The sequence below is a fragment of the Chiloscyllium plagiosum genome, chromosome 1, assembly GCF_004010195.1.
Source record: "Chiloscyllium plagiosum isolate BGI_BamShark_2017 chromosome 1, ASM401019v2, whole genome shotgun sequence".
Lineage (NCBI taxonomy): Eukaryota > Metazoa > Chordata > Chondrichthyes > Orectolobiformes > Hemiscylliidae > Chiloscyllium > Chiloscyllium plagiosum.
In genome coordinates, this window is record NC_057710.1 from 23,578,805 (window position 1) to 23,605,590 (window position 26,786).

At 38.9% G+C, this 26,786-nt stretch overlaps 1 protein-coding gene across 4 annotated transcripts in view; it reads left to right on the forward strand.

Annotated features, from left to right (window-relative positions):
* The first annotated feature begins 925 nt into the window (after positions 1-925).
* Positions 926-26,786, forward strand: part of LOC122556817 (charged multivesicular body protein 3) — a 68,162-nt gene continuing 42,301 nt past the window's right edge. Inside the window, exons 1-4 of one of the 4 annotated variants that reach the window (XM_043704316.1) lie at positions 926-1,515; positions 12,441-12,580; positions 16,983-17,098; positions 18,253-18,519. In XM_043704316.1, the coding sequence (XP_043560251.1) occupies positions 1,290-1,515; positions 12,441-12,580; positions 16,983-17,098; positions 18,253-18,286 (516 nt within the window). In that variant the 5' untranslated portion in view covers positions 926-1,289 and the 3' untranslated portion in view covers positions 18,287-18,519. Of the gene's footprint in view, positions 1,516-12,440; positions 12,581-16,982; positions 17,099-18,252; positions 18,520-19,495; positions 21,497-26,786 lie in introns of those variants that run through there. The other 3 variants (XM_043704068.1, XM_043704231.1, XM_043704400.1) reach the window with 3 other exon arrangements.

A 26,786-nucleotide genomic window follows, 5' to 3' on the forward strand; every position in this document is an offset into this window, starting at 1 on the left:
TTTATAGATTCAGGACCCAAGTTTCAGATTTGTATAGACAAGAAAATGGGAGAGTGATGTGGAGTATTAATTATTGGCCTGTTTATGTGTTGCGTAACATGCTCACCTCATTTCATAAACGAGCAAAGTATGACACACAACCTGTGGTCTGAATATGTGTGCAGCATTCCAAACTATGTCCACCATTGAAAGGTAAATAGCCATTACTCCATGTCAACAAACAAGAACAGAAATTGCTGAAGAAACGCAACAGTTTGGCAGCATCTGTGGAGTGGGCCACTGGACCCAAAATATTAATTCTCTACAATTTCCTGTTTATTCCCATGTCAACAAAGTACCTAGTTTTGTTCTTGTAATTGGAATGTGGTCAGATTTATTTAACTCTTTTTTCCCCTAACCAATCTCTTCAGAAAGGATTTGCAGGAGCCGGTGTTGGATTTGGGTGTACAAAGTTAAAAATCACACAACACCAGGTCATAGTCTATAACCTGGTGTTATATGATATTTTAAACACTTCATAAATGATATTACAAATCTCCGGAGTAGGTGGGACTTGAACTAGAGTTTCCCGGTCTAGAGGTAGGGTCATTACCATTATCCTACAAGAAATCTTGCAAATTACTTCACTAACCCATTCGTCTCTGGAGGGCTACTGGGTGGTGAAGAGGATACTAGTTTCAGCAGCCACAGCAGCAGTGCCTCATTGGCTGTCACTCGTGCTTTGCGTCACAATAGATCTTAAATAATGGATAATAAAATGTAAATTACGTTGCGTCACAATGAAATATAAGATGGATCGACGCATAATAAGTAGCATACAAATAAAACTCGGGTTATAAACTGCATACATAATTAACAAGCAACATGCAAATTAGGCGCGCGTCACAAAATGGTATACATAATTAATAAACCATGCAAATGAGATTCGTTGCGTCATCCAGTGAGGTCCGCGTCTCTGCGCATGCGCACGTTGTATTTACAGGCGTCTGGATCTGGGCCGGGAAAATGGTTCTGGAGTGGGCCTGAAACCTGGAGAGTGACAAATACTGACCCGATCATTAATTAAAAGGAGACAGGCAGTCGACTACATAAATCTGAGCGTGTTTGAGAGACTTACATTAGGTTCGTTTGGAGATTTGACAAGGTGGAAGTATTCAGACCGAGAAAAGGAATTTAAAAAAACTCCCCGAAAAAAGGGGGTGACTGAGATGTTGGTGTCGGGGCAACAGCTCCAGGAGGGCCCGGTTTGAGATTCATCATCGTATACATAATCCCAGTCTGCTTCGAAGATGTGGCTCAAGCTTTTCTTCCTGCTCCTCTACTTCATCGTCCTCTTCGTGCTGGCTCGCTTTTTCGAAGCCATCGTCTGGTATGAGACGGGGGTGTTCGCCACGCAGTTAGTGGACCCCGTGGCTCTGAGCTTCAAGAAACTCCGCACCATCCTGGAGTGCAGGGGGATCTGCTACGCCGGCCTGCCCGAGAAGAAAGATGTCCGGGAGCTGGTGCAGAAATCCGGTAAAGGATCAGACTGTCTTTAAAAAAACTGCGAACGCTGGAAATCAGAAATAAAAACAAATTTCTGGAAAAATACAGCAGATGTACCAGCATCCGTAGAGAAAGCAGAGATAAGGTTTCCGGTTCAGTGCCCCTTCAGAACTGATTGTAGCTCGGGAAAGGTTGATGTGTATAGAGTTAGAGATGTACATCATACCAACCTTTTCCCAGCTACAATTAGTTTTGACGAAGGTGCGTTGAACCCGAAACCTTAACTCTACTTTCTGGCTAAAGATGCTGCCAGACAGACTGTTTTCAAAGTAGACAAGCAAGAGGCTGGAAGAACACAGCAAGCCAGGCAGCATCAGGAGGTGGAGTAGTCGACGTTTCGCGTCGAGACCCTTCATCAGGATGAGGTAGGGGGAAGGCACTAAGAAATAAATGGGGGAAAGGTAGATGAGATAACAATAGGTAGATGCAGGTCCCACTGACCCATCACAATAACCCCCTACCTGCATCCACCTATCGTTATCTCACCCACCTTTCCCCAACCCTTCCCTTTATTTATTTCTTAACCCCCTTCCCCGATCCTGGTAAAGGGTCTTGACCCAAAACATTAACTCCTCCACCTGATGCTGCCTGGCTTGCTGTGTTCTTCCAGCCTCCTGCTAGTTTACTTTGGATTTCAGTACCTGCGGTTTCTTTTTGTCACCAAGATTGTTCTCAAAGGTACTCTGAATTCTTTCACATTTGTCCCCTTTCCACCATTCAAATGCTACCGGACTTGCTGAGGGTATCCTACTGTTTTAATTCTAAATATTCAGGTCATGATGGTCATGGAGGACTTCTCTTCCCAAAGTATGCAGGTCCCACACAATATCCATTCATCAATCCAGAAGGAATCATTTAGCTCTTTCAACTCTTTGCATTGTTGTTGGATATCTTTTATATTTTGATCCCAGTCCTTAGTGTTTATTTACTTCTCCTGTTCATTGTTAGTTTATTTTAAAGTACAAGTACAAAAGCACAGTACCCACTGGTGCTGAAAATCTGACATAGAAACAGAAAATGCTGGAAGTAGTCAGCAAGTCAGATAATATCCGTTGAGAGAAATGATGTTGAAATTTCAAATTGATGATCATTCATCATTGGTTCTAACAACATGTTTCAGACTTGAAGTACTCACTCTTTCTCTATTAATTGCATTGGAGGCAGCTCAGAGGAGATTCTTTCTCTTATGAAGAAAGACAATTGAGCAGTTTAGGCCTGTGCTGTCAAGAATTTAGAAGAATTAGAGAAGATCTAATTGAGGTATAGAAGTTCTTAAGGTAATTGAAAAGTAGATGTAGAGAGGATATTACCTCTTGTGGGACAATCTATTATAACAGGTTGTAGTTTTAGGTAAGGGATAGCAGATTTCAAACAGATATAAAATTACTTCTCTCAGATTCTGGATGACAGGACATTGAGTAAATTTAAGGAGGAGATAGCATTTTAATTAGTAATGGGTTGAAAAGTTATGGAGAGCAAGCAGGAAAATAAGAGTTGAATGTTATATGTGATCAGCCATGATGGTATTGAATGACAGCAGGTCTTGGAGCTGAATTGCTTATGTTCTAATGAAGACAGAACAGTTGAGTTTTACCAGTATTTTCTGTCCTTTTTTTAAAAGAAGTATTAGAATCTGTATAATGCTTCTCATTATTGAAATGTATCTTATCAGCATTGGCAATAATTTATCAACAATCGTTAAAGGAGAATTGTATTTTTAGTACACTTGATTTGTTCTTGTTTTCAGAGTTTAGGTTGTTTTAAGAGTTGTTGCATTTGACTTTATACTCCCATATTTTGAGTGATATCATGTTGTGTTAATGAATCATTTAGAAACATTTCCTTGTAAACATGTACTAGGATGAGTATTGCAGCTTTAGAAAGTCTGGTTAGTGTGTATGCCATAAAATCTGTGATGAAGTAATGATGCCATCTTTCTTAAGGGCTTGAGTAGTTCATAGATCAGGTTGATGTCCATTTTGATAGCTGTTTAAACATTTAAAGCCTCAGCTTATTTTTAAAGGTGGATTTTATGTATCAGCTTGGGTTTTAGATATTGAAGTCACTTTGTATTTGTTTTTGGACTGAGGTAATCAGTTTAAAATTGTACACCTTTTGTGATAATGAAGTTTTCAAGTCATGTGGCATGGGGAAAATCTTCAGCTGATTGATTCAATCCAGCTTTCTGTAGAGGACTGTACTCGAGTGGTGTGATTGTTGCCTCAAATCCACTTTTGTTTTTATGCTTTGTCCCCTGTTGCTCAATAGTCTCTTTACCTCTGCCTTAAACCTGTTTTGACCCTATCCCATTGTTCAGGAAGATAATTTCACAGGTACATTTTAAAATTATGTTTTCTTACTAGGTAAAGTTACTTTACCTAGTTTCCCTTGTTGGAGTTAATGTAAAAACGTATATATTTTCGAATCAACTTGTTCTGGAGGTGCTGTGTAGGGTGGGACTTGGACCCAGGCCTCCTGGTCTAGAGAACTACTGCTGTTTAAATACGTAATGTAAGATAAGACTTGAGATGTGAGATTTCCAGGTTTGAATCAAGAAGATCAAATACTTTTTTTTTGTCTGAGTTGCGCCATATACTGTTGATGTACCTATTTGTCAGAAAACAATATGTGCAATGCATCTGTCCCTTGTTTGTCTTTAAGTTGTGTACTGTAGGGAGTTAATTTAGTTTAATTGTAGCAGCAGGTGGTGTATACATATTTTGTTTTCCATGTTAAACTCAAAATAGCTATCATTTTAAACTCTTCAGACATCCCACCTAGCAATTGCCTTTTTAAGAAAGACAAAAATGATTGCACATTATAATTTATGAATGAATGAATTTATAATTTACAATCTTATTTCCTTGACTATTGTAATCTAATGTTTGATAAGAGTTTAGATTGTTATTTGTAATTTTTCTAATTCGTGGTATGTGGCATTGCTGGCCGGTCCATTCACAGAATATTCTTGAAGGTGGTGGTGGGTTGCCTTCTTGAACCGCTGCTGTCCATTTGGTTTAGGTAGACCTGCAATTTTGTTAGGGAGAGAGTTCCAGGATTGTGATCCAGCAATGCTGAAGGGGAGGTGATATATTTCTGTCCAGATGGTGAATGTCTTGAAAGAGAACTCTATGTAGTAATTTTCCATATATCTGATGCCCTCATTCTTATGGATGGTTTTGGGTTTGGAAAGTACTTGGTGAATTTCTGCAGTGCATCATGTAGGTGGCACACCCCTCTGCTAGTGAGCATCTGTGGTGCAGGGACTAAATGTTTTGAATATGGTGCAAAAGTGCAAGCCAGGGGTTTTTCCTGGATGGTGTCAAGCTCAATGAATGTTGTTGGAGTTGACTCATCCGGGAAAATGGAGAGTATTCCATCACACATCTGGGTTGTGTCTTGCTGGTGGTGGACAAACTTTGGGGAGTCTGGAGGTGAGTTGCTCACTGCAGGATTCCTAATCTCTAACCTCTTGCAGTCACAATATTTCTGTGGTAAGTCCAGTTCAGTTTCTGGTCAATGGTACCCATCAGGATATTCAAAATGGGGATTTAGTGATGGAAGTGCAATTGACTGTCAAGGAACAATAGTTACTTTCTTTTTGTAATATTTGTTCTTAGGATTGCCAGCAATTATTACCCATCCATAATTGCCTAAAAGGCATTTTATTTGATGTAGGTTTGCTTGCTGAGCAGGAAGGTTCATTTCCAGATGTTTTGTTCCCCTACTAGGTAACACCTTCAGTGGGCCTCAGGCGAAGCAATGCTGAAAGTTCCTGCTTTCTATTTATATGTTTGGGTTGGTGATGTCATTTCTTGTAGTGAAATAATTTCCTGTTCCTTTGCTCAGGGGGTGGTAGAGGGTGTCTGACTCGATGTGTTTGTTGATAGAGTTCCGGTTGGAATGCCATGCTTCTAGGAGTTCTCGTGCATGCCTTTGTTTGGCTTGTCCTAGGATGGATATGTTGTCCCAGTCAAAGTGGTGCCCTTCCTCCTCCGTATGTGAGGATACTAGTGAGAGAGGGTCATGTCTTTTTGAGGCTAGTTGATGTTCATGTATCCTGGTGGCTAGTTTTCTGCCTGGTTGTCCAATGTAGTGTTTGTTAGAGTTCTTGCACGGTATTTTGTAAATGACATTAGTTTTGCTTGTTGTCTGTATAGCGCCTTTCAAGTATGTTATATGCTGTTTTAGTGTGTTGGTGAGTTTGTGGGCTACCATGATGACTTGTTGTCTGTATAAGATTAACACATTGAGTTAGACCCCATCTATCACCCCCTGAGAAAAGGAACAGGAAGTGACTTCACCACAGGAAATAACATAACCACAGGAAATGACATCACCAACCCAAAGAAACCCAAGCATATAAATAGAAAGCAGGAATTTTCAACATTGCTTTGCCTGAGGCCCACTGAAGATGTTACCTAGTAGGGTAACGAAACATCTGGAAATGAACCTTCCAGCTCAGCGAGCAAACCTACATCCAAAACCTCAACCTGAGCTACAAATCTTCTCAAAACTCGCTAGGGCATTTCATTGCATTGCGTCAAGCATCATGTGTAGGTAAGGATATCATATTGCTTTCTCTAAGGGGCATTTGTGAATCAGAGATTTTAATGACAATTGACTGTGATTGCCATTAGTCTAGCATTTTATTCCAGATTTTCAAAATTCAAGGTTTACCATCTGAAGTGCTGATATTACTGTTACGCTACTGCCTCCATGTGATAAATGATAATATTGTAATGGCTTTCCTAATCACTTGCTGTACCTACATATTAACTGTTTGTGAATCATGCATAGTGACACCCAGATTTCAGTAATTTTATTTTACATTTTGTGCTGATTTATTGCTATTAATTGCATCTCCTCCTTCCTTCATCTCTAATATGTATCTATTTTATTACACTACTGAAGTCCCACAGACCACTTTGAAGGTGGACACTCATTTACACATTTGATGTGCTAACTCTGACTTTAGACAGATAAAAATAACAATTACCATATTTCACAGCTCTCTAGTTTCCTACGAATTGTAAAATGTCTATCTGGAAAAGTACCATGAGGACAAATACTGCAATGTTGCAGCTCTATACTTGTGAATCAATCAAATTATCTTAGGGTTGCTGTTTTCACTGGATTCTGAGTAGCCTGGTAAAAGGTAGCATTACAAAGATACTCACTCCACATGTTTAAAATTCACAGTCATCGCATTGATGTTAGTGGAGCACTAACTCAATAGTATATGGCGAAGCTCAATACATTAAACAGGAAAACAAAGTAAAATGGTAAAACAGGGACAGGTGGTGGCATATTGGTAATGTCACATGTAATCTTGAATCTCAGCCTAATGTTCTGGGAACATGGGTTTGAATCCCACTGTGGCAGATGGTGAAATTTGAAATTGATAAAAGTCTGGAATAAAAAGTTGAGCAGGTCGTGACAAAAATCAGCTGGTGCACTGATGCCCTATTGGGAAGGAAATCTGCAATCCTTACCTTACATGTGATTCCAGCCCTTAAACAACGTGATTGACTGAACTACACTCTGGGCAGGACCAAATTACTGCAGTTGCTGGAATCTGTTGTAAAAACACAAAATGCTGGAAATCACAGTGGTCAGGCAGCATCCAGAATGAGAGCAGATATATTCAGGTAAATCTATCTCAACAGTGGATGCATTCAAAAAGGAAATCAAGAGAGGACAAGGTCAAATGTTCCAAAAGACAAAAGAAGTGGCGCCATCAAATCCTGTGAACAACAAGATTTTTTTAAAAAAGGAAGATTATGACAGATGCTGAGGACTCAAAACAGCAGAGACCTGTGAGGAGTATAGAATGTGCAAGAGGGAACTTAGATGAGGAGAACTAGATAGGACATGAAAAGTTACTGGTAGATAAAATAAAGGAAAACCCTTAGCCATTTTACAGGTAAATTAAAAAGGATATTGAGGGAACATGAGGAAAGGAGTAGGAGAACATAGGTAAGATTCTAAATGATTCCTGATGAAGGGCTTTTTCCTGAAACGTCTATTTTCCTGCTCTTCGGATGCTGCCTGACCTGCTGTGCTTTTCCAGCACAACTCTAATCTAGACTCTGATCTCCAGCATCTGCAGTCCTCACTTATGCCCTTCTAAATGAATAATTTGTATCAGTGTTCACGAGTGAGAGAGATGATATGGGGATAGAAATCAGGGAGAAGGTCTGTGATACAATTAAAGAAATTGGCATAGAAAGAAAGTTTTGAGTAGCCTGGCAGATTTAAAAGTAATAAATTGTAGTGGCTGGATGAAATGTTGTTGCAAGGGAGGAAATAGCAAGGGCAATTGCAAAATCTTTCAGTTCCCCTCTGGCTACAGGAGCAGTTCCAGAGGTCTGGAGGACAGCAAATGTGGTACCATTATTGAAGAAGTTAGCAAGGGATAAATTAGGGATCTACAAGCCAGTCTATCTAACCAGCATAGTTTTGTTAAAGTTCAAATCTCTCTTTTGTCTTATGTCTGACCAATTTGATTGAATTTTTCGAACAGATGATCAGGTGTGTAGATGAGGACAGTCCTTTTGATGTAGCCTATTTGGATTTGAAGGGTTTGTGAAGGTCTGGCATGGGAGACTGATATCACTGACGAGAGCCCATGGAAATCCGAGGAAATTTGGCAAATTGAATCCACAACTGGCTGAATGGCAGGAAGCAGAGGATGATCGTTGAGAGGGGTTTTTCCAATTGGAAGTCTGTATCCAGAGGGGTCAATGTTGGAACTCTTGCAGTTTATGGATGATATACATATAATTTATGCTTGAATGTGGGAGGGTTGATCAGTAAGTTCACAGATACAAAATAACAGTGGGATGCTAGAGGGGGATAGCCTTAGATTACAAGAGGGTTTAGATGGGCTGAGCCATAGCAAATAAATGTGAGGTGATGCACTTGCGTAGGGTAGACAAGGCAAAAGAATGCAAAAGAGCCCCATGATCAACAGCAGCACCTTGGGAAGCACTGAGGACTTTGGTGTTCATGTACATCAGTCCATGAAGATATCAGGACCAGTGGATAAAGTGGTTAAAAAGGCATGTTGTGCACTTGCATTAATTATCCAAGGCGCAGAGTTTAAGGTATACTGGAACTGTATAAAACATTGGTTAGGCCACAACTAGAATATTGTATGCATCTCTGGAGCCCACCGTGCAAGTCAGAAGTAGGGATGTGCACTGATGATTGCTTCGTTCAGTACCATTTGTGATTACTCAGATACTGAACCAGTCCATATTCAAATGCAACAAGACCTTGACAATATCCAGGTGTGGGTTAAAATGCAACAAGTAATATTTGTGGCACACAAATGCCAGACAGTTGCTATCTCCAATAAAAGACAATCTGACCACCACTCCATGTCTACCATCACTGAATCTCCACTATCAACATTGTGGGGGTCACCATTGATTTGAAACTCAACTGGATTCACCAATAAATACAGAGTTTTTTGAGAAGATTTGTAGCTCGGGCTGAGGTTTTTGATGTAGGTTTGCTCGCTGATCTTGAAGGTTCATTTCCAGATGTTTCATCACTCTACTAGGTAACATTTTCAATGGACCTCAGGCGAAGCACTGCTGAAAATTCCTGCCTTCTGTTTATATGTTTGGGTTTCTTTGAGTTGGTGATGTCGTTTCCTGTGGTGATATTATTTCCGGTAATGAAGTCACTTCCTGTTCCTTTGCTCAGGGGGGTGGTAGATGGGGTCTAACTCGATGTGTTTGTTGATAGAGTTCCAGTTGGAATGCCGTGTTTCTAGAAATTCTCATGCGTGTCTTTGTTTGGCTTGTCCTTGGATGGATGTGTTGTCCCAGTCAAAGTGGTGTCCTTCCTCATCTGTATGTGAGGATACTAGTAAGAGAGGGTCATGTCTTTTTGTGACTGGTTGGTATTCATGTATCATGGCGGCTAGTGTTCTGCCTGTTTGTCCAATGTAGTGTTTGTTACAATCCTTGCATGGTATTTTGTAAATGACATTGTATCACTAGTATCCTTACATGCGGATGAGGAAGAACACCACTTTGACTGGGACAACACATCCATTCTAGGACAAGCCAAACAAAGACACGCACGAGAATTCCTACAAGCATGGTATTCTAACCGGAACTCTATCAGCAAACACATCGGGTTAAACCCCATCTACCACCCCCTGAGAAAAGGAACAGGAAGTGACTTCACCACAGGAAATAACATCACCATAGGAAACGACATCACCAACCCAAAGAAATCCAAACATATAAATAGAAAGCAGGAATGTCCAGCATTGCTTCGCCTGAGGCCCATTGAAGATGTTACCTAGTAGGGTGATGAAACGTCTGGAAATGAACCTTCAAGCTCAGCAAGCAAACCTACATCCAAAATACAGAGTTTACAAGAACAGCTCAGAGGTTAGGAATTCTACAGCAAGTAACAGATCCTGACTTCTCAAAGCCTGTACACCATTTACAAAGCTCAAGTCAGGAATATGATAGCATACTCCACACTTTCCAGGATGAGTGCAGCTCCATCCAAGACACTTGGTTGGCACCACATCCACAAGTATCTACTCTCTCCACCACCGACACTTAGTACACACTGCTGCTGCTACCTAAAAGATGCATTGCAGGAATTTGCAATGATCCAAAGATCCTTATGCAGCACCTTCTAAATACATGACCTGGGAATCCTTGAATTCCCTCCCTGGTGGAATTGAGTTAATCTCATGGACTGCAACATTTCAAGAAGAACAGCTCTCTACCACATTCTTCAAGGCAATTAGGGATGGGCAATAAATGCTGGCTAGCCAGCTATGCCCGTTCCCATGGGTGACTTAAAAAGAGACCCAGGCCAGATTAGATGTGTCTCAGTTTTCTGTCTCTAAATGGACATAAGTGAATTACCTGAGCTTTTGCAACAACCAACAGTGGTTATATGATTACTGTTAGTCTAATATTTTTTACTTCAGATCTTTTTTGAATTAGAACTCCAGTGTCTGTCATGGTGGGATTCAAACACGTGTCCCTTGAAAATTGCATGGTGTTTGAATTATTAGTCTAGTGTCATTACTATTCACTGCCTTCACTAATAGTTATTATGCCAGAGATATACAATACCGAAACAGACACTTCGGTCCAACTTGTCCATGCCAACCAGATATCCTAAATTAATCTAGTCCCATTTGCCAACATTTGGCCCATATCACTCTAAACCCTTCCTATTCATGTACCTGTCTGGATGCCTTTTAAATGTTGTAAGTGTACCAACCTCCAACACTTTGTTTAGCAGCTAATTCCATACACACATCACCCTCTGTGTGAAAAAGTTGACCCTTTTATATCTTTCCTTTCTCATCTTAAACTTATGCCTCTAGTTTTGGACCTTGCCTATTTACTCTATCCATGCGCCTTGACTTTATAAATGTCTATAAGGTCACCCCTCAGCCTCTGATGTTCCAGGGAAAACAGGCCCAGCCTATTCAGCCTCTCCCTATAGCTCAAACCCTCCAACTCTGGCAACATTCTTGCAAATGTTTTCTGAACCCTTTCAAGTTTTGCAATATGGAGATAATGAGGACTGCAGATGCTAGAAAGTCCGAGTTGATAAAGTGTGAAGCTGGAAAAGGCCTAGCAGGTCAAGCAGCAGCATTGTCTAATTTTGGCACCCTATTTAGGAAGACCTAAATATAGGTAAAAGAAGCAAGTAAATCTTAGTTATGGAAGTTCTCATTTAAGATTTACCAGAGGTATTCAAAATCTTTAAGGTTAATGATGATTTAAAAAATGAACAAGGAAGAGTTTTAGTGATTTTATACATCCAGCTGTTTATTAGGGTATGAAAATGTCCGACTGAAAACAATTCCTAGTTCTTTATTCATTCACGGGATCAGGGCGCCTCTGGCTAGGCAGCATTTATTGCCCATCTCTAAATGCCTACAGGACAGTTAAGAGTTAACCAGGTTGTGGGTCCAGAGTCACATGTAGGCCAGACCAGGTAGGGATGGCAGTTTCTTTCCCTCAGGGATATTATTGAACCAGATGGGTTTTTCTGACAATGGATTTACGGTCATCGTTAGACTCTTAATTCGAGATTTTTCTTTTATCGAATTCAATTCCACGAACTGCTGTAGCAGGATTTGAACGCAGGTCTACGGAACCTTATGTAGGTCTCTGTATTAACAGTCTAGCAATAATACTATTGGGCCACCACGTCCCCAATTTTACTTACTTTATTTACTTCCCTTTTAAAATATATCAGATAAGTAAACATTTAGGAAATTTGAATGAATGGATAGCAATTTCAGAGAGCTGACATAGGGTGGAATCTTTTAGCGAGACTTTAGGATATCTGGTTGGCATGGACGAGTTGGACCGAAGTGTCTGTTTCGGTATTGTATATCTCTGGCATAATAACTATTAGTGAAGGCAGTGAATAAGCCATTCAGCCCTCTAGGCTGCCCACCATTTAATTAAATTGTGACTAATTATCTCAGTTTTCAGAACGTCTGGATCACTATACATCTGGAATATGCTAAATGATTGAGTTTCCACAACTCTTGGGTGGAGGATTCCAAAAGTTCACTTCCCTCTGAGTGAACAAATTCACTTCCATCTCCAGCTGTCATTCTTCAGAATGCTAGAAAATACAGACCCAGTTTCCTGAATGTGTTGTAAGAGAGAGGGAAGTAAATGTCAGATAAGCAAACTTGTAGGAAATTTGAATTACTAGGTAACAATTCCAGAGAGCTGCCACAAGGACAATAGACTGAATGGTCACCTCTTAAGACAGTCCCTCAATTGAATTCTCCCCAAGCCATTTGTTATTCTACTGTCTTATACCTTCTGTTATTCTATGGTGTTTTTGAAAGTCGTTTCGTGTCTTTATTACCACAGGTGATTTGATGGAGGGTGAGCTTTATTCTGCACTCCGAGAAGAGGAAGCATCGGAATCTACCTCCAGCACCAACTTCAGTGGTGAGATGCATTTCTACGAGCAAGTGGAAGACACTAAAGATGGCATATGGCTGGTCCAAGTAATGACATTCTTTTTTCAAACTAAAATGAAGAACTGTGGAAGTTAGAAATCCGAAACAGAAGTTGTTGGAGAAATTTGGCAGTTCTGACAGCATCTGTGGAGAGAAAGTAGAATTAATGTTTAGAGTCCAGTGACCCTCCTTCAGATTGCTCCACAGATGCGCCAGACCTCCTAAGTTTCTCTCGCAATTTCTGTTTTTGTTTGATATTTTTACAGTCTAAATTTTATATACTAAATATCACAATAGTCATCACTCTTTCAATAAATGAAGCAGCCAAAGAAGCCAAATATTATTTGACCATAGTAGCATTAATGTGGAAATGTGGAAAACTGTCTAGGTGTGTCCAAATCAATCTGGCTGACTAACCTCTACTAAGCTAGTCACTATTTTCATTTTATCATAAAATTATAGAATCCCTCCGTGTGGAAGCAGGTCATTCAACCCATTGAGTCTATACTGACCCTCCAAAGAGCATCCCTCTCCGGCCCATCCCCTACCCTATCCACGTAACCCTGCATTTCCCATGGCCAATTCACCCTAACCTGCATATCCCCAGACACTACGGACAATTTAGCATGGCCAATCGACCCCAACCTGCACATCCTTGGCCTGTGGGATGAAACTGGAGCACCCAGATGAAACCTGCGCAGACACTACAGGGGGAGAATGTGCAAGCTCCACACTGACAGTTGCCCAAGGTTGGCTTTTCACATGGTGCTGTGAGGCAGCGTTGATAACCACTGAGCCATTGTGCCATCCCCAGATGGCACATAATATGGGGAAATGTGAGGTCGTGCACTTTAACAGAAGGAATAGAGGAGGTGAATATTATTTGACTGGAGAAAGACTGCAGAAAGCCAAGGAGCAGAGGGATTCGAGAATCCTTGTTCAAAAAGAAATCGCAAGAAGCTAGCTCCAAGTTCAGGAGCTAACATGTAGCACCTTCCAAACCTGTGAACCCCTGAAAGGACATAGGCAGCAGATATATGGTTTAAGATGACAGTTCATGAGGGGGAAATTAAGGGGATGAGGCAGTAAATACTGGGCTCAGCCGTTGATGCCCACATCCTATTCAGATTTATTGTCAGTACTATCAAGCTGCACTTAGATAGCAGTAACCTACTCACCAATTATCTGTTTGCGTTTGGTCAGGGCCACTCAGTTCCAAATTTCTTTACAGTCTTGGACCAAAAATGGACGAAAACGTGACATGAATAGTGACCTATGGTGACATCAAAGAGCCTGCATAATTGGAAATGAGAGGGAAAGATCACCACTCTTTGGGGACCCCAGCACTTCACTGCAAAGGATGTGGCTGAATCATTTGCAGGCATCTTAAGACAAAGTGCTGAGTAGAAAATCTATCTGGGTGTATTCTGCAGACCTCACATCTCTAATGTCAGCCATTAGCCATTTTCATTTATTCCACGTGATATCACGAAACAACAATGACTACGTGCTCTGCTAATGTTCCAGCAATAATACTGAAAATTTCTGCACCAGAATTAGCTGTACCCTGGTCAAGCTGTTCTAGTATAGATTCAACACTGAAAAGATCAAAAAAGCAAAGGTTAAAAGGTATACAGAACAGGAATTTGTCAGTATTAAAAGTTATATATGAAAATGCAAGAAGCATAGCAAATAGAGCTGTTGAACTTCAGGGGCAGATAGGTACATGACAAAATACTATCATTGTCATAACAGAAAATTAACTTAAAGAGGGGCCAAAATAGCAACATAGATTCATCCATATTGAGGATGCCATCAGGCAGGATAGAGATGAGATTTTTAAAAAAGGCTTAGGAGGTAGCGTTACTAGTTAAGGAATCAATTACAGTCAGGAGGAGAGATGCAAACGTTCTAGTGAGAGTGTATGGGTTGAGTTCAGATATAAAGCAGGGGTAGCCAATTTGTCTGGGGTGTTCGAGACACTCCTAAATAGTGGACAAAGGTGGAGCAACAAATATGTAGGCAAATGTCTGAGTGTAAAAGCAAGTAGACAGTAATTATTGAGGATATCAACTACCTTAATATCAAATAGGGTACAGTGAGTGCGAAAGGCACAGAGGGCGCAAAAGAGAACTTTTTGAGCCAGGACAAATAAGCCTAAAGTGATGAGGGGAAGTTCTGGATTTAGACTTAGGAAATAAAGCTGGGCAAATGGATGAAGTTGCAGTGTAACTATTTTGGAGACAGTGACTATAATAGTTAGATTTGGCGTAATTGTAGAAAAGATAGAACAGGAGTAAAAGTAAATTTGGGGTAGCTGAGAGGAAATAAAACGTAGGAGTAGAAGTAGGCCATTCAACCCATCAGGTTGCTCTGCAGTGAGATCATGGCTGATCTGGTAACCCTCAACTCTGTTTCCCTGCCTTTTCCCATAACCCTCGTGTGATGATACTGTCACTTTAAAAAGTTACTTTCTCCTGGTTTTGTTTTGTAGAGTTTGTGAGGTAGAGATGCCAAACTGGCTATTGAAGACACTTAACAACTTGGATTTTTTTTAAGTTGGAACAATGGAAGCAACCTGGGTGTAGCCAGCTCTCTCAGACTAGGCTTTCTAGGTTTTTTAGCTTTAAGAATGTCCCTGATCACACATTCAATCCAAAACAAAGTTGATACCAGCTTTATAACATGAGCTGTCAGTACATCCAACATCACTTCCTTCTGCAGGATAGAACACCATGCAGATAGAAAAATGCAAATAATGGTGAGATTGATGATGTATTTCTCGTGAGGTGTGCATTCACTAGATTTGCATTTTCCAGAGGAGGCCAGACATTAATTCTAGTTTAACAGCCAATTACCTATGTTCAAGACTCTGTTCTCCAAAACTATTATGTCACAGTTTGTCATGGCATTGTTCCACCCATCTCCTCTCATTTAATTTTATGTTTTCACCCCTTTCCATTACCTTCAATGCCACCTATTTCCTGCAAAATCAGTGATTCTAAAGTGTAGTATGGGTGTATAAATAAATGGATCATGTGTTTGCTTTTGTGTAGTCTACTCTTTAATAGCCACCCTTGTCAATATGTACTCCTTTTTTGGTGGGAGGTGACTTTCACTATCTAAATTCTACCAAAGGCCAATATGATGGAAGAAGAAAGTATAGAATGTTGGCCTTTATTTCAAAGTGAATGCAGTATAATAGATGGAAGGTCTTGCTAAAACTATACAAGGTACAAGTCATAGAGTACTCCAGCACGGAGACAGGCCCTATGGCCTAAACTGGTCCATGCCGACCAAAATATCTGTCCACGCTAACCCCATTTCCCTGCACTTGGCCCATATCCTTGTAATCCTTTCCTATCAATGTATTTATCCAAATGCCTTTTATAGGTTGTTAATGTACCTGCCTCAACGACTTCCACTGGCAGTTCTTTCCATATGTGTACCACCCTCTGTTTTAAAACAAATGTTCCCCCTCAGATTCCTTTTTATTCTTTCCCCTCTAACCTTAAACTGATGCCCTCTAGTCCTCGATTCCCCAACCTTGGGAAAAAGACTGAGTGCATTTACCCTATCCATGCCTGTCATGTTGTTATGCACTTCTATAAGATTCCCCCACCCCCCCCTCAGTCTCCTATGCTGTAAAGAAAACATTCCTAGTTTCTCCAACCTCTCCCCGTAACTCAAGACCATTGAGTTCAGGCAGTATCCTTGTAAATTTCTTCTGCACTCTTTCCAATTTAATAACATCCTTCCTATAACAAGCTTGAACACAATACTCCAAGTGCAGCTTCACCACCATCCTGTATAACTGCAGCATTTCATCCCAACTTCTATACTCAATGCTCTGACTGAAAAGGCCAGTTGTGCCAAAAGCTTTCTTCACTGCTCTGTCTCCCTGTAACTCCACTTTCAGAGTACTGTGAACCTGAACTCCACGATCCCTGTGTTCCACTACACTCAATTCCTTACCATTCACGATGAAACTCCTACCTTGATTTGACTTTCCAAAATGCAATACCTCACACTTATCTGAAGATGAAATTCACGTTGTACCACTCAGCTTTTTCTGTGTAGCCCTGCAAAATTTCCCTTTTTCAGTTAATGATACATTTCCCTTTTGAAAGCCTCAATTGATCCTACTTTCATCACATCTTAAGCTGTGCATTGACTTTGAACATCAGTAAGAAACGCTACAGTGCATTGTTTTCACTAGATTTGACTATTAACTTTCTTTCTTAGCATTTTCTGCAACCATATTGTCCTCTGTCTTTCTAAAAACAGCAAGGTATTAAGTCCCACATGGTGCCAGAAATCTCTCCTCATTCTGTTGCTGAGTAATGAGGTCCCATGTCATTTCTGAATTGGTATATGACGCTTGCAGATCAGGTTTCAATTCTGAATAATAACAATCCTTTTTATAATAACTTGTAAAATTATTTTACAGGTTGTTGCTAAAGATAAAGATCCTTTATTGTGCAAGGATCAATGGCACAAGATGGTGAAGAAAGTGTCCCAGTTTGGTATACGTACAGGAACTTTCAATTGTTCCAGTGACCCCAGGTAAGTTTTACAGTTCACCATACAGCCCTCGAGAACTGTTTGTATTCTGTCTGTTATATTAGAGTGTGTCCATTTGTAACAAAGAATTCCATTTTCCTCCAGATAATTTGGTCCTTTTACATTATTGCGAAAGATTTGATAATAGCAGAAGATTGTCATTGTACAGTTACTGCAGTCACATTTAATAAAGATATTCTTTTATAGTGTGAAAGGTAAAGGCTCACCAGGCTGGATATATTAAAAGCACTTTGTTGATGTGTGAAAGAAGTCAGTGGGGCCAGCTGTATTATGACTTAAATGGCGGGAAATGACCCTCTCATTACTGTTACTAGTGTAGGATTACTTCTGTCTTATCCCATCAGCAATGCTGAGGCAGCAACTAAAATCTTCTCTGATATCAAATTGTTGTTGTAACCTTGGTGTTGTTTCCAATCTGAAAAATAAATTGTGTGTTAGTTTAATTTGTCAATTCATGTTCCTTATTCATTGGTGTGGATGACTATGTGTATTGTATAACAGAATTATAGGATGAAACCTTTTTTTTAAAAGTAATTTACAAGGAAGCAACTGCCAATTGCTGATTCATTTAACAGATCCTTCCAAAACATTATTTTCATGTTATGACTTCAGTTTTATCAGCTTGTTGCCTAGCACTTTTTCATGATTTGTAGCTACAATAACTGTGAGCACTAGATATTAGAAATTTTGCTTTTCTTTAATATGATATGTGCATTTTAAAATTACAGTTAAGGATTTATTTTGAAATTGTGGGGATTGGTTTCAATCCCATGGAAACCAAAGCAAGAAGGTCATAGAGTCATATCTGTTTATGGCTATGTTTGTCAGTTTAACTCCTTTCCTTGTCTTTAACCATAAATGTACACACCTGGCTACAAATAATATCCTCTGTGACCATGATGTGACCCCCTCCCCTCCCCAACTTGTCCTTTCTGTGTCAACTTTCGCATTGTTTGATATAAACAACCCAACATCTTGCTTTGCCTGTATTGTCCAACTCTTAATCACAGAATTTTTACAGTACGTAAAGAGGCCATTCAGCCCATCGACTATACACTGACCCTCCATAGAGCAGCCCATTCAGATCCCCAACCCTGTTCCTGTAACCCTGCATTTACTATGGCTATTCTACCTAGCTTGTGTATCCATGGACACTATAGGACAATTTAGCATGGCCAATCCACCCAATCTGCACATCTTTGGATCCTAAGGCAACCCTCGCATGTTTCTGCTGCATAAAGCCAGCACATCTACAACAATACTTTCCCTTTTGCCTTCAACCATCACTTCTGGAGACTCCTGTTCTTTCAAGGTATGTCTGTAAGTTTCATATTGTTTGACTATTTCAATCCTTCTTTGTTGCTCAGTCAAATTTCTGTCAATCCCTACCTAATAGTATTGCAGAGGTACTGTACAGTACACCAGTTTAAGCTGATTGTGTGTGCGTGTGTGTGTGTGTGAAATAATTCCTCCTAGTAAGGTCATCTCACTAATTTATTGCTCATTGTTGGTTGTGCATGCAAGGATGGTCATGGAGGAATTTGTTGTTGAGCTGCTATAATTTCTCCATCATTTCCTAAAATTTTCCTTTATGACCATCTTTGCATGGATAAATGATAGCTTGTCCATGCTTACCTTACTCCAAGGATTTATTTAAAACAAGCAATCAACTTCCACTGTTATGCTGTTCAGTCTAGCTTTCCACTGCTTCAATCTCCATTGTCTTTGTTGTTAGATTCCCCATGGTGGATGCTTTGTTTCCTATAAATGGACATTGGAAAGACAAGCTGTTATTTTCAATTCATTCCTAAATTTTACACCTTACCATTGATTCCGTGCCTTGCTGTTCCATTTTCTCATGCTGAAACAATTGCAGCAAAACTTGTTGCCTGTATGATCCTGAGCAAAACTTCAAACCCCACTATGAAATCGGACCAATCAAGCTGCGCATTACCTCAGCCTCACCCCTAACATTAACTAAACATTTTCCCAACCTTCAATGGCTCCATTGCTGATATACCAATTTCCACCATTCATAATTTCTGCTTATTCAACAAGTATGCACCCTGTCTTCACCTATTATCCCTGCTCCGCTGACCAGGTTTACATTGGTTCACTTTTCCCCAAGCTTTTCATCTAGCTACCTTTCTCCTTCTTTCTGTATAACTCCCCAAATTCCATCTTTTTAACCGTGCCTTTCATAACTTTTCTAACTCAGTGTCACTTGATGTTTTCACTATTCAAGCTGCTACATAGATTTATATTTATTATTTGTGAAATTGAGCTGTTTTTATAACTAATTTAACAAGTAGCATTTGCTATTTCTGTGATTTACAAATAATGATTAAATCAATTCAGTTGTTCTGTATTTTTCTGTAGATACTGCAGCAAAAGAGGATGGTTGAAGTCCACACTCATAATGTCCATTCCGCAGACTAACACTTCAAAAGGGAAAGTAATGCTTAAAGAATACAGTGGTCGCAAGATTGAAGTTGAGCAAATTTTTAAATGGATAAATGCTCACGTGGCATCGCGGATCAAAACTATCCGAAACACTGACCAGCTAATGGAAGAATGGAATAAAAGTGACCGGTATCTTGTAAAGATGTACTTGTTTGCAAACCTGGACCAGCCGCCTGCATTCTACTCTGTTCTCAGTATAAAATTTACAGGTCGTGTAGAATTCATTTTTGTTGATGTCCAGAACTGGAACAATGACAGTCGTGTGAAAGAAATTGGTGTACAACAATTCCCAGCATATGTAGTGAAAACTCCTGAAGGAATCTATAAATATGGTAACACTACAGGGGAATTTATATCACATCATGCAATGGATGTATTCCTTAGATCATTGCAGCCTGAAGTAAATGATCTCTTTGTCTTAAGTTTAGTTTTGGTTAACTTAATGGCTTGGATGGACTTATTTATAACACAAGGTGCTACTATAAAGCGATTTGTAGTTCTTATAAGCACACTAGGAACTTATAACTCATTATTAATAATGTCCTGGCTACCTATAATTGGATTTCTTCAGTTACCATATTTGGAAAGTTTTTATGAATATAGTTTAAAATTTTTGAGATATGCCAACACAACCACTTTGGCTTCTTGGGTGAGAGCTGACTGGACCTTCTATTCATCCCATCCGGCTCTATTTCTCAGCACATACCTGGGCCATGGTTTGCTAATAGATTACTTTGAGAAAAAACGGAGACGTAATAATAATGATGATGAAATAAATGTTAATAATCTTGAGTGGCTGTCAAGTCTGTGGGATTGGTATACAAGCTACTTGTTCCATCCAATTGCTTCATTTCAGCATTACCCTCACACTTTGGATTGGGAAGAAGATCCTGATTTGTTGCTGGAGAGACTTGCATTCCCAGATCTGTGGCTGCATCCATTGATACCAACAGATTACATAAAAAACTTACCAACATGGCGATTTAAATGTGTAACAGGGCATTCTGAAGATGAAATAAGTGAAAGTTGCCATGAGACTGATAGTGATTCTGAAAATGAAAGCTGTGATGTAATGTGTAATAAATCAGGAATAAGTGATAATGAAGAGGCAGGTACACATTTAATGCCTGCTAAAGGAAAGGTGCTAACTAATGAAGAAACCAATGCAAGTGAGAGAAATTCTGGCAATATTCCTCAAAGCACACCAAGACTACATGGAATGACAAGCATCACTGATGATGATGAGCCAGATTGGTCTACTTGGCCCAATAACATGCTGCATTGCACAGAATGTGTGGTGTGCCTGGAAAATTTCAGAAACGGCTGCTTAATAATGGGGCTACCATGTGGTCATGTGTTCCATCAGCAGTGCATTGTTGTCTGGTTGGCAGGAGGGCGACACTGCTGTCCTGTGTGCAGATGGGCTTCATACAAAAAGAAGCACAATTTTGTCAGATAAAGCCAATTGTTCCACGTAATGTTTTCTGGTTTTCTGAAAAGTACTTACCATCTATTTCAGGCTCTTCTTAAATATCTTAACACTTAATATGTATTGTGATGTTTGTTAATGTTTGTGCTTTTTTGTGGATTAAATTTAGTTTTATGTTGGGTTTTTTTGAGCTGATCCACAATATATACGCACTACATTTACTGATGAGTCTAATTAAAATTGCCTTGTTTATTTCTGGATGCTTTTTAACAGTAACACAGTAATTCTTGTTTATTCTGTTTCAATATGTTCATCTATTAAAAAATGACATCTACCAGAGAACAAAGAAAGAGACCTACCAATTTAATATATTTTATTAGGAAACAAAAACTAAATGAATTTACAACTGTGTACATCTGGGAACAGCTCATGTTTTGAAGTAAAAACCTGCTATTGTAAAAAGAGTCAATTAAAAAAAGTGTAATGTATACCTGTTCATTTTGGAGCATTCATTTTTAAAGATGGTCCATGGAAACTGACACCCTCTGGGACAGTAATGAACATGAAATAAAACTATGGGTATTTCATACAGAAGTTTAGAAATCTGATTCATAAGACACTTATGAGTTTATGATCCCAACACTATTGCATGATCTATATATTTCATGCTCTTAATTATTGCTGAATTGCATGTATTCTTTGCTAATATGCATTGAAAAGTAGATGCCGCTCTTAATTATTGCTGAATTGCATGTATTCTTTGCTAATATGCATTGAAAAGTAGATGTCTTAAACTTCAAAGGATAAAGATCTGTAGTGAAGATGTTTCACTTCATTTAACGTAAAATATTTAAGTTTTTAAGATCTGAGACTAAAGGTTATAGGAAAGAGTAGAAGACTTATAAAAGACTTATAAAGAGTAGAAGACTTATGATCAATGTTTTATTCAGTATCAATAGTAACTCTCATAATTGGATCCTTTTTACCTTACAATCTTGAGCACAGTTTTAGTACATTATAATGATTACACATTACTGATTAACTCGCTAATGTGATGCGATCACATAGTCAATTATGGTGAGAATGCTAATTATCTTTTTTTTCACATTGTGAAATTATGTCCTGGTGTTCTGGCATTCATTGGAAAAGTAATCAGCCAGTTGGGATAGTGAAAAATTTTAATAAGGTTGCATGTAGAATTTTTTTTAAATTGTAGATTCATTGCAATTAATTTTTTCAATAAAGTTTATCTTTATAAAACATGATGCTAAATAATGAGCAAATTAATAACTGACATTATTGCAAGTTTACAGTTATTACTGTATTTAATAGCTTACCAGCTTTTAATTGCTTATCAACTCCAAATACTGAATCTTTCTACTTACCGTCTCTACTACCATCTTTCAGCTCGCTGTCTCTTTCCCACTCACCACCCACTGCCTGGCTGAGCCTCTCCTATGTTGATCATCCCATTCATTACTCCTCCTGCTTTGTCATTTTCCTCTGCTTCCACAGCACTTACCCTGATACATCAGAACATAAGAAATTAGATTGGGATATCATACTGAAGAATCCCAGCACATGTTTATTGTGGATAGGTACTATGTCCAAACATTATATTCCTCAGACACATTAGTTCTCAGCTAGTTTTGAAGGTATTAGGTTACAACAAAACAGAATTAAGCAGCATGTTTTCAGTAGTATGTCATAGTTCAAATGATCCCAGTTAAGGTAAGGTACATGATTTTAATACCATTATGCTATTATTATACTAAGCTTTGGTGCAGTGATGGTTTCCTGAGCATTTCTCTTAAAGGTATACTGACTATGAAACATAACAGTTTCATGGTTAATATTTCCAAAGTTCAGTTTTTCCAAATAAAAAAAAAATTCCAAACATATAAACATTGTTGCACATAAGCACATTTTGTCAATTACATAATTGTACCAAATAGTTAAAACAGAGTTTACAAGATGAACCTTGCAAAGTTTAATATAATGTTCTGGAGGGTTGACAAGTCATCCTGTTCTGGTGATCGTGTACCCATCTGGAGAGAATGTGTTGTTCTTTGTCAACTTGGTTGTTTTGCTGATACTGCCACTCACATTACCACACAGTCATCATTGTTGGAGTGTTTTTCCAAACTCTTTCTGCATGATTTGGTGTGCCATACAGTAGTCTGAGCTGGCTGCATGTTTTAGAAACCTTTGGTAGTCAAGTATCTGTATTTTCCACTCTTGCACTCTGCCTAGTGCACAGTTTTGGTAGTTGTCTACATGTTTGTTTATCTGGTATCTCTTTCATTTTCTATCTTTGAAGAAGAAGACTTTCTATGTCTTAGAATGATAAAGTCGATATGTTGTCAGGCACAGTTGTTCGTGCTTGCGACATAAATTCTGGAGGGATGGTTATCTCTATCTCTTTCTCATTAGTGTTGAATGTGAAAATCTGAGTGTTGCTCAACATCTAGTAATCATTGATCTTATAATACATACCGTATGTTCTGCTAGACCTTTTCAGCATGGCTAGTGGGGTGACAACATGACACGACACTTCGTATACATGTCTTGAATGAGTTTGCTATGAACTGTGACCCACTGTCAGATGCTACCTGTTCCAGGATACCAAATAAACTGCAAAAAGTGCTCATTGTGCCAGCGATGATTGTGCTCATTCTATTGCAAAGACATCAAACAATAGGAAATTTAAAGAAGTAATCTGTCCTGTGAATGTAACCTTCTCGTTACACAGAATAGGTCCATTGCATCCGGGGTGAATGGAATATCATGTGAATGAAGATGCTTCCTCCAGTGTTGGAGTTGGTATGTTTGTTATGCCTCGTGTCCGTGTGTTGTTGAATACTCTGATTTCATACCTGGCCAGTTCACCAATTACACTGCTAGCCATCTTGTGCATTCAATACCCAAGGATGTGGTATCTTAGCATAATATTTTTATATTAATACTTCATTTGTATCGAAAATGGCTTAATGTAATACCAAGTTTGTGCTATACTCTTGCATTAGCTGGTCACTAGTGTAGTATTTATTACTTGGTAAAATAGAATAACAAAAGAACATTCAAGATAGAAACAAGCCATTTAGCCCAAATTGTGTTTGTTGTTTAGTGTCTGTTCCCATTCCAACATGCTCATCTCAGTTGTACAAGAACAAACCTGGCAAATCTGATGACTCTATGTACTTGAGAAAGAAAACAAAGACATACTGAATGGCTGAACTTTGTTCTAATGTGATATAATTGTTTTAAAAGGAATGGAATAAATAGAAGGTGAGCTATTTGATGTAAAATTGAGAGAACTGTCTCCTTGAACTTTTTAATCATATTTATATAATATGTTTGCATGAATATTTATTGCTCACAAGGCTTAACAGTCTAAATGTTCTGAATCTTTTATCAAGACTCTATAATAGTACCCACAGGTGACAGCAGATTACTTGACGAAATTTTCACCTCTGCCACTAATATCAACAGTTTTGGACCTCAGTGAATTGAAGTTCCACACTAATATTTTTACAGTCTTTTTTTCAAATGAAAGCTCAAATTGTTCACTGCAGGGATTTGTAAAGCGTGCTATTATTTATAATCCATTTCTTTTCCTATGATAAGAGGAAAGGGAACATGAGAGATGATAATAAAATGAAGGCCTACTAATGATAACCAGAAGCTTGAATGGAGTGATAGATGTTTTGTTTTGAAAAAGTTTGCTTTAGCTTATACGTAGGTTGATATTTAAGTCATTTTAAAATCCCACTTCAGAAAATTAGTTTAACATAGAAAATAGGAGCAGGAGTAGGAATTCAGCCCTTTTGAGCATTCAATGTGAAAGTGATTGATCATCCAATTCAATACCCTGTCCCGCTTTGTCTTCATATCCTTTGATCTCTTTTATTCCTCTCTCTCTTGAAAGTTTTCGAGGTTTTGATCTCAACAGTTTCCTGTGGCAGAGTGTTCCACAGGCTCATGACTCTGGGTGAAGAAATTCCTCCTCATCTCTGTCTTGAGGCCTACTCCTTATCCTGAATCTGTGACCCCTGATTCCCTGGTCATTGAGAAATCCTTACTGCATCTACCCTGCCTAATCTTATCAGAACCTTGTAGTGTTCTATGCGATCACCCCCTCCATATTATTCTGAACTCTAGTGATTATAATCCTAGCCAATCAAATCTCACCCTGTACATCTGTCCCACCATCCTGGGAATCAGTCTGTTAAAATTTTATTGCATTCTTTCTATAGCCAGAACATCCTCCTCAGGTAAGGAGACCAAAACTGCACACAGTATCCAGGTGTGGTCTTATCAGCGTCCAGTTACAGGAAGACATTCCTGCTCTTCAACTTGATTTCTCTTGCTATATAGGCCAACATACCAAAGTCTTATTCACTGCCTGCTTCGCCTACATGTTTATTTTCAGTGACTGGTTTGAAACAAATTTGCCTGTAGCTTTTATTCTTCCCCTTTAATTATATTTCTGATTCCAAATATTACTTTTTATCTAACTTTTTTTAAATGTTTCTCATCTATTTTATTTTTGAATATTTTTTACTTACTTTAGTAATCCTGGTATTCCAAAAGTAGCAGCAAGTGAGATAGTTGATGCATGAGTTTTAATTTTCCAAAACTCCCAAGTTCAGAAATGGTCCCATAAATATGTAATATAACAAATCTGTTATTTTAAAAAGGGAGGGAGGCAGGAAACTACCAGGTACATAGCTTACAATGTGTCAAAGGGGAAATGTTAAAAGCTATTATGAAATAAGTTACAGCAGGATACTTGGAGAAGTTCAAAGTAATTAGGCAGAGACTGCATGGTTTCTTGAAAGGAAACTTATGTTTAATCAATCTATTGGAGTGCTTTTGAGGAAGTACTTGCTATTAATGAAAAGGAAACCCATGGGTATGCTGTACTTCGATTTGCAGAAGGATTCGATCCTTGGGGTACACTGTTGGAAACAGGCCTGCAGTCACTCAAACAGCCTTCTACTACTACCCCTTGTACCCTGTTACTAAGCCAGTCAATGATCCATTAAGCCAGTCAATGATCCATTTTGCCAGATTTCCCTCGATTGTATGTGCTTTAACCTTCTCAACCAGTTGCCCATGGGGGATCTTGTCAAAAGCTTTGTTAAAAATCAATATAAACTACATCAACTGAACTTCCCTCATCCACACATTTAATCACATTTCAGAAAATTCAAACTAATATATTAAGCATGATTTCCCTCTGACAAAACCATGCTGACTATCCCTAATTAACCCATGTCTTTCCAATTGGATATTAATTCTCTCCTTCAGAATTTCCTCCAATAGTTTCCTTACCACTGATGTGAGACTCACCAGTTTGTAATTCCTGGGTTCATCTCTACCACTTTCCTTGAAAAGTGTAGCCACATTAGTCATCCTCCAATCCTCTAGTACTTACCCTGTGGCCAGAGATGAATTAAAATTTTGTGTCAGGCATTTGATAAGGTTCCCCATGGTAGGCTCGTTCAGAAGGTCAGAAGGAATGGGATAAAGGGAAATTTAGCTGTCTGGATACAGAATTGGCTGGTCGACAGAAGACAGCGAGTGTTAGTGGAAGGAAGATATTCTTCTTGGAAGTCAGTGGTGAGTGGTGTTCTTGGGCCTCTACTCTTTGTAATTTTTATTAATGACTTGGATGAGGAGATTGAAGTTAAAAATCACACAACACCAGGTTATAGTCCAACAGGTTTAATTGGAAGCACACTAGCTTTCGGAGCGACGCTCCATCAGGTGATT